The 16,091-nt window shown below is 39.0% G+C and overlaps 1 protein-coding gene across 2 annotated transcripts; it reads left to right on the forward strand.

Moving 5' to 3' along the window:
• Positions 1 to 1,284: 1,284 nt before the first annotated feature.
• On the forward strand, positions 1,285 to 9,331 carry csnk2b (casein kinase 2, beta polypeptide). Of its 2 annotated transcripts, none has more exons than XM_056399681.1 (7): positions 1,285 to 1,439; positions 2,484 to 2,565; positions 3,115 to 3,217; positions 3,954 to 4,069; positions 4,682 to 4,757; positions 5,136 to 5,325; positions 6,404 to 9,331. In XM_056399681.1, exons 2-7 carry the CDS (start codon positions 2,494 to 2,496, stop codon positions 6,492 to 6,494), a joined length of 648 nt encoding a protein of 215 aa, XP_056255656.1. In that variant the 5' UTR covers positions 1,285 to 1,439; positions 2,484 to 2,493; the 3' UTR covers positions 6,495 to 9,331. The 2 variants fall into 2 exon arrangements, with proteins under 2 accessions (XP_056255656.1, XP_056255657.1); XM_056399682.1 differs by having other exon boundaries at positions 1,317 to 1,379.
• Positions 9,332 to 16,091: the final 6,760 nt, after the last annotated feature.

Below are 16,091 nucleotides of genomic sequence, written 5' to 3' on the forward strand. Positions count from 1 at the left end.
CAGGCAAAACACGTTTATCACTGCACACGTTTTGACATGTCATAGCAGGAAAGGTACAGGTTTAACTAATAACAGTGACGATTTAACTCAGTGTAGGAGTGTCCATAAACCATACCAGTGAGCTGGAGTCATACTGGCACAGCAACATGTAATGCAGCTAAAATGAATGCCATTAGTTAAACCTATGTTTGACAGTGTTCTCCATTAATGGAAACTATTGAACTTCCTCACAATTATATTTTCAAGTTAACACAACAGGGTTGCAATTAATAATTATTTTCATATTTGATTAAGCTGCTGATTATTTTCTCTATTGGTGTTCTAAAAATATTCAGATTTATGTCATGTAGGACATATAAAACCAGCAAATACTCAAATTTCAGAAGCTGGAACAAGCAAATTGACTTTTTTGCATGAAAAATGACAAGAATAATGGAGGAAGTATTCAGATCTTTTACTTACATAGAAGTACTAATACCAATACTTCATGACAGTTAAAGTCCTATACTGAAAATCCTACCTAAGTAAAAGCATGTAAGTATAATAAGGAAAAATGATCATAGATTAATTTTCTGAATGGTAATATAAATATAATTGATTGATTGATTTGATTGTTTGTAAACAATGGTGGGGAATGCAAATCACAATTTACAGAGAGTTCACAGTGACACTAAGCATGTTTTGCCTGAACAAGTACCATTTCCATACCTCAAAACTTTTGGAAATGAATTAAAATCATTGAAATCATTAAAATCATTAAAATAAAAGTAGTACATCCTCACTTATGAGAAGCTGCAACCAAAAAAACGTATGGCATTTTGCATTGACTTGATTATTAAAAAAGTTATGAATTAAATTTCTGTCAATCAACTAATCATTCAGCTTGTATATACTCTTGTGTAGTTTAACATCTAACAAGGCATCATATTTTATAAGCACTTCATAAGTGTAGCATGTAAAATCTTAATTTGTAAAGTAACTACAGCTGTCAGATAAAGCAGTGCAAAAAAAGTATGAAATACCATCAAAATTAAATACTCACATAAAGTACAAGTAGTTCAAATTTGCACTTAAGTACAGTACCTCAGAGTAGAAACACTGAGAAATTAGGAAAAATTTCTAAGACTTTAGTTTTGTGTGTATAATTTAGCTAAACATAAAGCTGCACTGGAGCAGAATTGATCTCTCCTTATTTGGAAGACTAACATCTTGAAATCCATTTAACTCAGCTTTAAAAGAAAATGCAATACAGAGAATAAACAGTGAGCGGCAGCAGCAGACAGTCAGCCCGGTCCCTGCACCGCTAAACTCACCGGAGGAAGAGGAACAACGCAACTTACGGGGTGAACCGGGAGCTGGTGTCCATCTTATTTACACCGGTGAGACTGCTAAATTTTTCATCTCTCGGGTTTTACAGCGATAAACAAGTTGAAATCCGGGTAAGTTGTCAGAACTACTCACATACCTGAGTGTGGACGATTAAACACAGAAGCAGACGGTGCTGTTAAAAGAGACCATCTCTGTCAGGAGGCCTGTTTTCTAACGATGCGCCATATTGAATCTCATTCTAGTCGTTAGCAAGAGTTAGCCTAGCGAGCTAACGGTAGCTACATTAGATTAACTGTTTGTCGTCGTGTGAAACTGCACTATACCCTGTATAATCAGATGAATCACTAGTGATAACTGTTTATGACGGGTCCAAAAGTAAAAAAAAATGTACAGCAAAGACAGCTTAATCAAACTAACAGTGTTGGGAAGGTACCGCTAGCGAGCTAATTAGCTTAGCCGTCATCAGGCTTGGGCAGCAACTATTTCTTTATGCAGCCAAGTTGCTCCTGTCAGGACAGAGTATTTCACAAAGCAATATCGTTTTTAGACAATTACTAACGCTGAGAAATAATCCAATCAAAGGTAAATAAAAAATAGTACCGGAATTTAAGTACTGAGTCTAAATCTTAGGGTTTGCATTTATCAATAAATGTAATTTCTGTTAAAAGGAACAAGACACAGTAAAACATTTATTTTATGAGTATTCAGGGAAAAATTAGAGGAATAGTCTATCAAACAACCTTCAGTATTATTTTGTGAACCCAAGATGTTATTAATCTTATCAGATAAATTTCACATTCACACACACACACACATATATATATATATATATATATATATATATATATCTCCCTATTCTGTTGACATACTCATTTCTGAATTTACAAATTATGTTGAGTCTGTTAAACTTTACCAGAAATTTGGACGTTGAAGCTTAGCATATGACCTCTTGTTTATTCACATTTGTTATATTTGCTTATGTACATCATCTTCTTTGATATAAACTTTACTTTTGAGTGGAATTATTAAAATGGGTGTCTGATTGTAGTTGCCTTGTTCCCCTTATGTCTGACAATGTAATCTTTAAAAAGTGAATTCGATGTTGGTGTTGTTAATTTCTGGATTGTATCTGAGTATTTCTGCTTATCTTATAGGTCTTCAGACATGAGCAGTTCAGAAGAAGTGTCATGGATCTCCTGGTTCTGTGGACTGAGGGGGAATGAGTTTTTCTGTGAGGTGAGTTTCTTTACACTCTTAATATGTAACCAGGTCCTTAATCAATATGTCCTTATTCAAATATATCAGTTGTTGATCCACTTCTAAAACCTGCTATGGGATTAGCTGGAAAAAACAAGATCAACCAGTTGCAAAGTTAAAGTTCTGATAGAGAAAGGTTTCTTCAATTCAGAGGTACTTTAAACTATGTATGATTAAAGTTGGTGTAGGTTATTGAAGAAGCACTCACGTTGCATCCTGGATTTTACATATGTATTGGATTTCATAGAAGAGACCTTTCTATGTTGGAACAAATTGTGTTATTTGCAGCTTCACACTCGCTTCTTCAATTACTCCTGATCATACTAGCCATGAAAAGATCTCTACTCCAGTATATAAATGTGGCTTTCGAGCCCCATTTCCTGTTCTTGAATTGCATTAGGAAGGGATGTCTTCACTGCCTGTAAGGAGACTAACTCTTTCAGTGTAAATTTTGGCATAGACATGTTTGAAAAAATCTCAGCACACAAAGTTCTTCATGTTTTCTTCTGTGGATTTCTCTATTGACAGGTGGATGAGGACTACATCCAGGACAAGTTCAACCTGACAGGCCTCAATGAGCAGGTTCCCCACTACCGCCAAGCCCTAGACATGATCCTGGACCTTGAACCAGGTCTGTATTATGTTCATGCCTGCATATTCTCAAATTTAGGTTAAACTTGTGTAGGAGTGACTTTGCATCCTAAAAGTACACAATTCAGTAGTTTTCACGGGGTATGTTGAATAATTGTCTAAAGGGGAGACAGAATCATCCCAAACATCAGCAGAGAAGCCTTAAACAGTTTATCTCCATCTGTATTTATCAGCAACAACAGAGATCAAGACATAGAATTAATAGAGCTGCAGGTCTTTTATGACTGTAACATGTGCTGCACTTTTAATCTGCGCTGTTGCATGTAAGAAATGTGAGACTGTTTGTTCTCGGCAGTCTGTCTTTGAAGTCTCTTTATCCTGAAAACAGCCTTTTGTTTCAGCTAAACAGTCTTTTTAAGACTGTTTCGTCTGCTCAGCTGGGGTGATGGTTGCTTCTCTCCTTTTCACCCAACAGTGCAGTTTTTTTTCCCTCATTGTGTCATTGCATTTTCACAGGATCTTTGAAACCATGTGAGTCCTTCAGAGCTTCTGTTGTCTTTGTTTTTTTGCCCTTTCAAAGCATCATTGATCTTATTTTTCTCCGTTTTATAAAAATAAAATAAAATGTAAGACGAACAGACTCAGTTCTGTTGTTGGTGTTCCCTGCCCTTTTGAAACCTTTTTCCCAGCACAACCTTTCATCTCTTTTTCAACTGTCAGAAGTAATCTGGGCACTACAGACATTCACTGTTCCCTCTTTTGGTTACTGTCTTTAGACGAGGAGCTAGAGGACAATCCCAACCAGAGTGACCTGATCGAGCAGGCAGCAGAGATGCTGTACGGCCTCATCCACGCACGCTACATCCTCACTAACCGAGGCATCGCACAGATGGTAGGCACCAGCTGTGTCAGCAAAATCCACCACTCCTGTCTCCATTAGGGAATTTTTTTCTTCATGTGGAGGAAAATGAATTACACCATGCAAGAGGAAAGTTGTCAGTTTAAACACTGCTGACTTATATATTAATATATATTCAACAAAGTGTTGATGATGCTGGATATCTGTGGGATGAATACGAAATTGAATAAACCTGGGTTGGACATGATAAGAACAGCTGTATACTAAAGCAAATGGCTATAAGTCACAGTCTCAGCTGCTCAGTACTGCTGAAGCTGGATTTATTCTCGATGCGACAATAGTCTAGTGATAGATATCTACTATGTAGGTTTTCATTTATAGTTAACTGTCACTTGCTGATAGCACCATTGCAACAATAGATGATCAGGTGCTTTAAGTACATTCCCCGCAGTAATGGTGCTTATATTCTTTAATTCACTTTTTGCGATGATGTGACAGTTTGTCTCGTCTTGTTACTGAATGAGAGCAAGTTTAAAGTGTTAAGGCCTTTCAGATTTTCCTTATGAGTAATGTGCTAAATGAGAATTGTTTGCTATGAATTATATTTTTATAACTGACTTTTTATCCACATTTTCTTCCTCGTAGTTGGAGAAGTATCAGCAGGGAGACTTCGGCTATTGCCCCCGTGTTTATTGTGAGAATCAGCCCATGCTTCCTATTGGTGAGTATTGAGATTTTGTGTTTTATATAACACAGAAAACACAGTTGTCACCATTGGTGTGACACCGTCCTAATTTATTTGCATGTGGTTTGTGTTTCACACGAGGAATCAAAGACGTTCACTTAGGAATTTACATGCAGACTGTCCATATCTTTGCATATGTAAAATATCTGCAGTTGTTTTACACTCGGAGGCTGCTGTCTACAGAAGAATGGTTGTGGTGATAAACTTGATGCTTTGTGCAAATACCAGGCATGAACTATCGTATTTGCACTAAACCATCCTTGTTGGTGCCATGTCTATTTTAGGTATAGTCGATTCATTTAAGTTCATATCTCAGCCATTTGCTTCTTTCCTCTGTTCCTCCCTCCTCTACAGGTCTGTCAGACATCCCAGGAGAGGCCATGGTGAAGCTGTACTGCCCTAAATGTATGGATGTGTACACACCGAAATCATCCAGGCACCACCACACAGATGGAGCCTATTTTGGCACAGGCTTCCCCCACATGCTCTTCATGGTTCATCCTGAGTACAGGCCCAAGAGGCCCGCCAACCAGTTTGTCCCAAGGTTTGTACGGCAGGTGGAGCTCAAAGGTGTGCTGGCAAAGATTAACAGAGGTCTGTGACTGCAGTCACAATTTGATGCTTCACATACATACACGCTCTGATGTCACAAACTGAGTGCTCCCTATTCATTATTATCTCACCACTCAGAAGACAATTAAATCTCACAGCATCCATATGAATGGATGTAACTGAGCTAAAATACTGTGGATCAATTCCTCAAATATTATGTTGATCAGCAATAAATTATAACTATAATTAACCAAAATCCTGCACTCATACACCGTAAGCTTGAGGGTGGCTTGAGAGTGTGTGCTAACTAATTTTGAGTTTATATAGTGCAAAACCAAGCCAAAACATAAAGCTGTAGGCTACATGAAGAAAGGAGATGTATCCATTCATTATTCATGTGACAATGATTTATAATATGTATTCAGGCTGGAGTCTGGTGAGACAGGGATTGGCATTTGGCAAGCCAAGGGGATGGGGTATATTCACATGGATTTGCACAACGTGCTGTTGGATCACGTCAGAAATCAAAAGTATTTCAAATGGCTTCACTTGAAGATAGAGTGAAAAGCCAGCTCTCATAAAGGGGGGGGGGGGCGGGACACAATGTCATTTAGATACAAGCATAACAGCACACATTTTCAGAAAGGCTGTCCTGTAAGACATTCATAGTCAGTTGTTCATATGAAAAGTAATTGGGTATCGGATGTAACGAGAGCTTGAGAGAGAAGTTCGGCACAGTGAAGTGGGTGCGAATGTCGGGTTTGTTGGTTTTGAAAAGTTACAGAAAGGAAAGATGCAAGTCCTCTGTCTCAGAGTGGGTTGCCTACTTTTCTTTATTCCAACCCCAACTTTTGATTTAGACTGATAAAATGATATTATTAGACATATTTAATGGTTTAATATTGGAAGATTTCTAATTGATCTACTCTTGTCTGTTTTTTGTCACACATCACATTTCATTCTATTGTGTCTTCTGTTTGCGGCAGAAAATGTCACATGCATTTGTTAACCAACAAAACAGTGGCTAAAAGAAATACTCAGAGATGTTTGTCTTGTTCTTCTCACTCCAGGCTGTATGGGTTCAAGATCCACCCCATGGCCTACCAGCTGCAGCTGCAAGCTGCCTCCAGCTTCAAGAGCCCTGTTAAGGCCATCCGCTAGAGCATCCAGGAAGGAGGAGGAGGAAGATTCATAGAGAGAGAGAGAGAGAGAGAACACAGGAAAGAATTATTGTCAGCAGGGCAGGGGTCACCTGCATTTTACAAATCTCTTCAGATGTCCCCTTCCCACCCTGAAGACTGTATTATTTTGGTTTAGATTAGGACAAATGAAAACAAAGTGTAAAGATTTTTGAGTGTGAGTGAGACATAAAAATGCACAGCCATGATCTTAATCACACACACACACACACACACACACACACACACACACACACACACACACACACACACACACACACACACACAAAAATGTATAAATGCAGCAACAGACTTGGGATTCCATACACGTACCTTACCAAACTCAGCAGTGCCAAAAACAGGAGGTGAAGTAAGAGGAAGCTGAACATTACATGGGGCTCCACACTGCAGCACCTGTTCACTCACAATACAGCACACTGATGAGAAAATGATATCGCTGGTTGACACTGCAGGGAACTTTTCCCTATAGAAAGAGTTTTTGTGTTCAGAGCTTTTAGATGGAAAGCTGAAAAAAGTGCAATGGCTGAGTCAGTTTTCATCTCTGACTCTGTGTTTGTTCTGTATTTGGCACAGTTTGGTAAAGGGTGGTGGTAAACCCTCCATCATTTGAAGCCTCCTCTCCCCATTAGCCCCCACTGCATGTACACTCAGGCCAGCACTCCCGGAGACAGTTTGGACAGTGGCAGTGGGTGTTTTTCTTTAACAGTTGTTTGTAAAATTTGGTTTGTCTGATGTTTTGTGGTGTTGGTGCACAAAGCATTCTGTTAAATTTGCCTTAAGATGTGGAGAAAACATCCAGATTGAGAGGCACGAGCAAAAATAGATTTTTTTTTTTTTCTTCTTTTTTCTTTCTGCTGTTAGAGGAGGTAGAGTAGAACTAGATAAAACTAACATGACTTTTTGAATAGTTCAGGCACTTGTACTTAGCCTGTGTCATTTCTCCAGCTGTCTGTGCGTGTGTCAAACAACTGTCTGTATTGGTACCGAAGTGAGAATATAACCTGTGCTGCATTTTTTTTTTCCCCCCCTCCAGAGCAGCAGGCGTATGTGCGTTTCTATTGTTACCATCCCTTCCCTCGTAGCTTCATCTCCCCTAAAGGAATAGTTTGACATTTTGGGGAATATGTTTATTCTTGCAGAGAGTTGGATGAAAGGATTGGTATCACTTACATCTATTTGGTAAATGTGAAGCTACTGCAAGTTGCTTAGACTGGAAAAGGTTTTGTCGAGCAGTTAGAATATCCTCCCACCAGAACACTTTATATGGACCAGCTGCAACCGCGAGGGCTGGTATTTCACCTAGTGTATCATCATGGCAAAATGTCGTCTAGGACACACCTGCTGTAGTCGGAGCTACCACAGGGATGGTTTTTACTACTTTTGTCGGTATTTGTTTGTCTGTGATCAGATTTTTGTAAGTTTGATGCATCACAGCTGTGATGTGCAGTCACGAAACTTTACAGGTATGTAGTTTAGATCAAAATGAAAGCCAAGGTGAAAGATTGGACAGGGCCGACCTATGACTACTGAGTGCCCATGTAATAATACAGCAATGACTACTGTGTGCTCATGGGTTGGAATGTCAACATGTTGTGTTGATACCATAACAAGATGGTCTTTAACCCACCCAACAGACTAAGTGTAATGACGTCAAACGGCTGTGTGCAGGTGAGCAGTTGCTAGGCAATCAGTTGTAACTCCGACACAACATTAACACCACAATGTGTTGGTTTTTGTAAATTTTCAACAACTAAGATAAAACCATGTCAGTTTGTGAGCTTCAGGGGTGCTGGCTTCATCTCACTAAACATGTTACGTCATTTAATTCGTACAAAAACCGAAGTGTAAAAATGTCCAGTTGCCATTTTACGAGTGAGTTATGAGCCAGTTAGGAGTTGCTAGGCAACCAGTGTTCCAGAATGTTACTGGTCCAAGCTAAGGGCAGAACATAACTGTAACACCATGCTGTTTTTACACTTCGTATAAAGTGAACAAATGAGCGTTAAATAGTGAGTTTTACAGGTGTTGGCAGGAGCTGAAGCGTGTTGGTTATATTTCTACAATTTAATTCCTACAAAAACCAAGGTGTAAAAACAGCAAATCACCGTTTAGGAGAGGTTTGGTCCAGTTAGTTGTTGCTCTGCAACTAGAGTTGCCTTCAGAAAATGATTGGTCCCAGCGAAGAAATAATCCTCAACATAACCCCCTATAGAGGTGTTGGTAAGGTGGATTTTACTGTTGGACACAACTAGGCTAGCAGTTTTGCCCTGTTTCCAGTCTTTATGCTAAGCTATATCAAGCTAACCAGCTGCTGGTTGTAGTTTCACATTTAACAGACGTGAAAGTGGTATCATTATTCACATCAAGCTCTCTGCTTAGAGCCAATCTTACTCAAAATGTCAAACTTTTCCTATAAAGATCAAGCAGGAGACTCAGAGAAAGAGGAATTTAGACAATCTGAATCCTTCAGCTCACTCCACCACTGCACTGATCCATCCTCCTGGTGTCTCTCCACAGCCGTCTCATCATTTATGTTCAGTTTTAGAGACAGATCACCAGCCGCTACTTTTTGTTTCTGAAACAGTGGGGCAGATACTCAGATGCCCTTCCCTTCACTTCCTCTCCTCTTTACTTTTGTGTGACTGGAATAGATTGTTCTTTTCTGATTCTATGATACAAGAGAAACGGTATTTATGTGTCCAGATTTTAACTAATGTTTCTGTTGTTGTTGTCTTTCTGCTACTGTGGAAGGGTGAGCAGGATTCAGAATTCTCAATAAACTTCTATTTTCTTTTCATACTCCTTTGTCCTTTTATTTCCTTAAATTTGCAGTTCTGTGCTCCTGCCACACGGTGTCAGTAGAGAGCATGGTACTTTTTAATAGCTCTTTTCTACATATAACTATTGCTATTTAAATCTTTAATACAAAAAAATGATCTAACAAAGCAACATCAACAACAAAACAACACTATTGTATCTGCATTCTTGGTGTACATGTGCTTTTGAGCTTGTAGGAAGATTTAATGTGGTGACAGAAGGAATGATGGCCGTCTGGCTTCTGGGTGTGGCTGCAGCGACATTTCACATGACTCTGAGTAACAACATTGGTGAGCAAACATGCACAAAAACGCACAAAAACAATTATATACCACTTAAGTCCCCATTCAAAATCATAAGAGTTCGGTCATGCATCTGCAATTATTTTTAAATTAAGTTTTGACAGTAGGCATTTGATAAAAGAAAAAAGTCAGAGGGGAAATTACAAAATGCATCTTGAATTTAATAATATAAATGCTTCAGCCGCATCCAGTTTTAGCCTAGAAACACAAAACACCGTGTGACTCAAACAGCAGGACACACTATGGTATGGCTTCTTTTCGTATGACTCATAAAAACAGTTTTCCCCTCTGCACAGAAGCTGTCTTTGGAAAAATGACTGGCAGGATCGAGTTGTCTTCATGTGGCCATGCCCTGTCAATTTTTCCAGAGGGAGAATAAGAGAAGCAAGAGGAGGTTCCTTCATGACTCAGGATAACCTCAAACCACAGCTCGGGGCCTGCCCTTATCCTCCTTCACCTCCTCCCCTTATTTTGGCAACTCCCTCCTAACTTTGTGAAGAGGAATCACCCATTTTTACAGTTGATGAGTAAAACCTGAAATCCAAACCTTGTAGGAGAGCAGACCATCTTCCTCTAATGGTCAGCTGAGTAATCAACATCATCTGTATGTTGGGCTGGAAAGAGGAAAAAAAAAAGATATGGCAAGAAAGCAGTTGTGACAGTTTATCCAGAGTAATAATCTTGTCGGTTCAATCTGTAGTGTGAAATGTTCAGCCTGTGCTTTGCCACACCCAGAGGGAGCATTGCACCATTTTCCCCTTAGAGATCTTTGTTGGGATGCCTCTGTGCAACAGATTTAACTATTAAAGAAATGTGCCAGCCACAGAGACTGAGACCACATACAAAAACATCCTCCCAAATACAGATTGGTGAGAGAAAATCTGCTTCTTTTTTAGAGGCTTCACTCTCCACATGTGATGCTTCAAACTGTGCTGAGGTTGACAAGAGTGGTACAAATTCTGGTAGAGATCGATGAAAGCACTAATTTGACAGGACAGGTTGAAGGTGATAGATAGCAGGTAGGATTTCCCCGTTCTTCTGTCTGTGTAGCCGCGGCTTTACGATTTGGTTAACATATCTTGCTGAGAACAAACTCGCAGACGACTCCAGGTTCGGCTGCAGGATCTCCCAGTATTTTGTTGCCATTTATGTCACTTTGTGGAGATCTGGTTCTATTTGACAGTTAAAAGTTTTTTGTTTTCATTAGTGTAAAAAAAAAAAAAGAAAAAAGAAAGGCACAGTCAGTCGTGTTTCAAATATGCTTTATTGAACCAAAGAAAATCGAACATACAATGACTTGTCGTACCACTGCTCGTTTTCATAATAGAAAAGAATTACAAAATTGTATTAATGTACATTCACATTTGTAAAAACATGATATGATGGTATAAGGATAGTCCTTGGGATTTAAACATTATCCAAGGTGAATAAATGAAAGAAAAATAAATAAAGGAATAAAAACAAAGGGATTAGTGCACAAGTAATTAGATATTTGCATTAATGAAAACTGACAAAAATAAATGTGTACGTGCTAAATAATAAACAAGGGAGATAACATTCATCTGAATCTAAGAGTAGAAGCACAATTCACATCATGTTTGCAGAGGTAGTGGTTTTCTACTTTGATCTTCCCTCTTAGATTTAATAAAGCCGCAGTCAGTCTTCTCTGATACAGTGTTGTAAAACAACAAGACATGTAGATGTCCATTTTTTCTTGGCAATGTTTGTTTTAATATTTCTACCTTTCTACTTTTGTTCCTCCTTTCCCACTGGATTTTCCTACTGACTTAGGCATCATTGCAGTGACTGATAGAATAAGGATTAGTTTGGCCGGTTTCTCCCACACACCCTCTTTCAGAGTGACAGCAGTTGAGAAACACAGAGGATCTGTGGGCGACACAATAGAGGCATTTCACCAGGCTCAAACAGCCTCCTCTTTCAGCAAAGTATTTCAAAACGATGACTCCGTAGATGCCATTTCATAACTGTTGCCCCCTCCAGCAGGAAACCAAAGCATGCCCCCCTTTTAAAGTCACTTTCAGAGATAATCATTGAACAGCTCACATGGAGACAACAAACATGCCGACTCAACCACAAGCGCCTGCCATTGTGACTGATGTGGACACACAAACTGTGGAAACCTTAATGCTTCCCCCGTGATTCGTCTATAGTCAGTCATTCACTAGATGCCTTTGTCGTCTCTCCCCAGGTTTGTTTGCAGACACTTGGAGACAAAAAGACGCAGAAAATGGCTCGTGGACAAACGCTGGGCGAGATGAGACTTGCTTGTGCGAATAATTTTACCTCTCCAAGAAACTTGGTCTTGTTTATGATGCTAACAATGAGCAGAGGCACTAAGAGAAACCATCCTCCCTCAGATTAGATAATACTTTTTTATTTACAAATCAGTCCATTATATACATATATCAATAGTGTCCTGAACACCTCTCGTCTTTTTAAAAGACAAACTGCCTGGAAATTACCATATATTTAAATCATGCTTTTTGCGCAGACGGAGTCAGATGCATTACACTGTTCAGGTGTCTGTGATTTTGTAAATGTATTGTGGCTTCAGTTGCAGGAGCACTGAAGTACAGCCTCGAGGGAAACCCGCCTATTATTGCTTCCAGTCAGCTCACACATACTTGTTTGTCAGGTGGCGTAAATTATAACTCAGAATATTAAGGACCTGCACTGTGGAGTTGACTGTGTGTGTGTGTGTGTGTGTGTGTGTGTGTGTTAATGCCAAACCTTAGATCCGTTACAGTGTGTTCTTTTGTGTAGTTTTGTTACATAAGTGAGTTGGTTTGGGTTTAAGCTGATCACACTAACAGGAAGCACAGAAGAAGAGGATGATGAAAGGTGATGGTCCATTCATTGTTTCTCTTTATCTGTGGTTTCCCGTATTTTGGCTTGTAGCCCCTGACAAACAAAGCTATATCTGCTAGTGTTCAAAATATTTTTTTTCCGTCCAGATAATTTTAATGCTTTTCATGGATGAATATGAATATATATATATAAAATGATCCATTAATTCACAAGCAAAAAGAATGACAAGATGAATAAAACATAATATTTAACATAACATAATATATAACATATTTTTCTGTTTTCCTGCTCTGATAATCAACTAATGACCCCTCAGATTTATCTTGAGACCCTCTTAGGAGTTATCTAACACCATGTTGGGAACCACTGACCCATATAAAAAAATGGGTCAGATGCCTCCAGCATTCATCCTGTTCCTCTCAAACCTTTTGAATAAATTTTGAGTGACAAAATAACTAATTGTGTTCCTCTAGCAGAGCCCTCTACAAGACCTGGATGTTGGTGTTCTTAGTCCGGCTTTCCCATACTGTATATCAGTCCGATCATCCTCAGATATGTCCAGGCCCGATTCTTTCTCCCACTTCTGTTTGACATAGACAGTTGTGTCACTGGGCATCAGTGAATGTACTGACTAAGTTTGGCTCACTGTCTTAGATTGATGTTTTTTTTTTTGAAGGATAATGTGCCTGTTACTTCTTCGAATTTCTTTTATTTCTGCTCTTTGTGACCTTTCTTTTAAATAACTGATGTAGAAGCTATAAAAACCAAGAATGAACCTGACTACACAGAGGACGTGGATAACGGGCAGTGGAGGCAAAAAGTCAATGTTTTTTTTAATGGAACAAGACAAACATGAGATTACACTTTATGATATGACCCGTCGGGAAACCAACACGATGACCAAATGTTGCCTCACTGTATGTTGGGCGACTGCGGCTCAGGAGGTAGAGCGGGTCATCCACTAATTAGAAGGTCGGTGATGGCTGTTCCATCAGTGTATGAATGCGATGGGTGAATGTGGCAAGTATTGTAAAGCACTTTGAATGGCCAGTGAGACTAGAAAAGTGCTATATAAGAGCAAGTCCATTTACCCTGTTGTGCTCTAAGAAAGAAGAGACAGACACATCACAGCTGAGCTCTGTGCAGTCGCTCTGGAGGAACAGAATGGGCTCTTCTCCAACAGTTTAGTTTATTATGGAGCAAAGGGAAAGGCAGGTCTACAGTGTCACAATAAACTTTCCAGACAAATTTCCCCCTTTAAAACTGCCCAGTTTAAACTTCACTGACCTGACTTGCACTCACACGTTCACTTTTCATTTGTTAATTTGTTTATTTAGCCATCTTTAACCTTTCTCTTAGGAGACTTTAGACAAACAGTAAATCCTTTGGAGAACATTATTGGCCTGGAGATGTGTGGCCTTTTACCTGAATCACTTTGAGCAAAGAGGTGTGGTGCGTAACTCCACCACGAGGACAAACAGTAATTATCTTAATGAGGTCAGTTATATCACTGTGACTGTCCTTTTCTAAAAATAGATAATAAAAATTCTCAGTAAAAAGTTCTTCATTCTTTCCTAATTTTGATACAGATCTGGTGTCATGATGATTATCGATGTGATTTGTTTGCTGTTCATCTCCAAAATTTCAACTTTTACTTCAGGCATCAGTCTTTTTTGTTGTATTTAGGTGTACTCCTGTAGCTATTTTTTTTTTTTTTTTGGTCTGGTTTGCAATAATGTAAATATGTATGTATATATATACAGTGGTGGCCAAAATTATTAGAACACTTGGCATATTTAATAGGTTTCAGTTGCTTTTGTTGAATTGGCCATTAAAATACCCATAAAACAAATAAAATATCTACAAAGTCATCTTTACGCTCTATAAACCATAGAATATAGCCATCATAAGGACATTTAGGTCATTTTCCTTACAAAAAACAAGCTAGGCCTATTTCACTATCAGTGTCACACAATCATGTTCCTTCACAGAAGAAGCCAAATTACTTGTGTAATCATCGTCAGGTGTGATCGTGGTTAAATTGATGGTGATACAAGAGCCTTAGGACACAGCTGTGTGATTCTTTTGAACGTACAAGGCCTATACTGCTGATTAAGTGATTGGTAACATCAGGGTTTTGTCACTGAGGCCACACCACCAATTGGTATAAACTCAAAGCCTCTGGAAGTAGTCTTGAAGCACATGTTGCTCCTTGAACATGGCTAACGTGAAGAAAGAGTTAACGAGTGAGCAACGGGTTCGAATAAAGGCCCGTTTTGATGCTGGCTGGAGTTACCGCCGCATAGCTGAGGACTTGAGATGCAGTCCAAGCGCTGTAAAGTACACTTCAGACCGCCATGATGCCACCAATTCACATCAGAACCGAAAGGGGAGAGGTAGAAAAAATTAACTTTCAGACAGACAAGTGAGGCATCTCAAAATTCTCAATCTTAAGGATCGAAGAAAGATCTCACGAGAACTGCGTGACGAGATCAACACCACCACGACTAATGGTGCAGCAGTGTCTTCAAGAACTGTGCGTGGGAAACTGGGAGAAGAAAGACTTGTTGGCAGAATAGCAGCAAAGAAACCATTACTGAAAGAGAAAAATAGAGTGAATCGCCTGAAATTTGAAAAAGAACACAAGAAATGGACAAAGGAAGATTGGTGTAAAGTGTTGTGGACTGATGAGTCCAAGTTTGAACAGTTTGGCAACAAGCGAAGAGTGTATGTTCGACGGAGGGACGGGGAGAGAACAACAGTTAAACACGGAGGGGGCAGTATTATGGTGTGGGGCGCCATTTCAGCCTCAGGAACAGGTGACTTAGTGAAAATTGATGGCATCATGGATAAGAAAGTATACCGCAACATTCTGGCGAGGCACGGAGTACCATCTGTCAGGTGTTCTAATCATTTCGGCCATGACTGTATATATGTACATTTAGACAATTTTAGAAATATTTGTTCTGATTTTAACATATCCATTCAATAGCTGTGATTTGTAGATCCATAAGGAAATCAAATCAAACTCGCATGAGGTAAAAAATACCTTTGTTTTCACTTTAATAATCTAACGCCTTTTTAATCGTTTATTTATTATGTTTTTTCTTAACTCTTAAGGAATGTTTGATCAATCACGTTTGGAAAATTTGAAATAATCAAACTATGTTTTTCACAATGGATGTGCAGTTAGTATACAAGCATCCCAGCAACTGATAGTTTCCTACCAGATGTGAGATGGCACACTACAGGATCTTTGTAAAGTCACAAAATCAGTGGTGGGAGAAGTATTCACATCTGGAACTTTAGACAAACTACCAATACAGTAATGCTTTTTTTTGTTTGAGGTCACAAGCCAAAAAGGTTGGGACCCACTGGTTTAATCTTTAACAGTGTGTTGTATATAATGTGTTTAGCAAGTGTTCAACTAACTACACCTGTCAAATGAATGTAGTGGAGTACAAGTGTAAAGCAGCATAAAATGGAAATACGCAATAAAGCACAAGTACCTCGAATAAATGTACTTTACTTTCCACCACTGATTAAATGAGGTCATAATGCATCATATAAGTCACTTTTACGCACCACCAAAACACTATAAATCCATACAT

The sequence above is a fragment of the Seriola aureovittata genome, chromosome 16 (assembly GCF_021018895.1).
Source record: "Seriola aureovittata isolate HTS-2021-v1 ecotype China chromosome 16, ASM2101889v1, whole genome shotgun sequence".
Taxonomy (NCBI): Eukaryota; Metazoa; Chordata; class Actinopteri; order Carangiformes; family Carangidae; genus Seriola; species Seriola aureovittata.

Excerpts from the sequence above, each read along its gene's own strand:
- csnk2b (XM_056399681.1), top strand. The coding sequence starts at position 2,494 with ATGAGCAGTTCAGAAGAAGTGTCATGGATCTCCTGGTTCTGTGGACTG. Across the intron at positions 2,566-3,114 it reads GGAATGAGTTTTTCTGTGAG|GTGGATGAGGACTACATCCA; the intron begins GTGAGTTTCTTT and ends CTCTATTGACAG. Across the intron at positions 4,070-4,681 it reads ACCGAGGCATCGCACAGATG|TTGGAGAAGTATCAGCAGGG; the intron begins GTAGGCACCAGC and ends TCTTCCTCGTAG.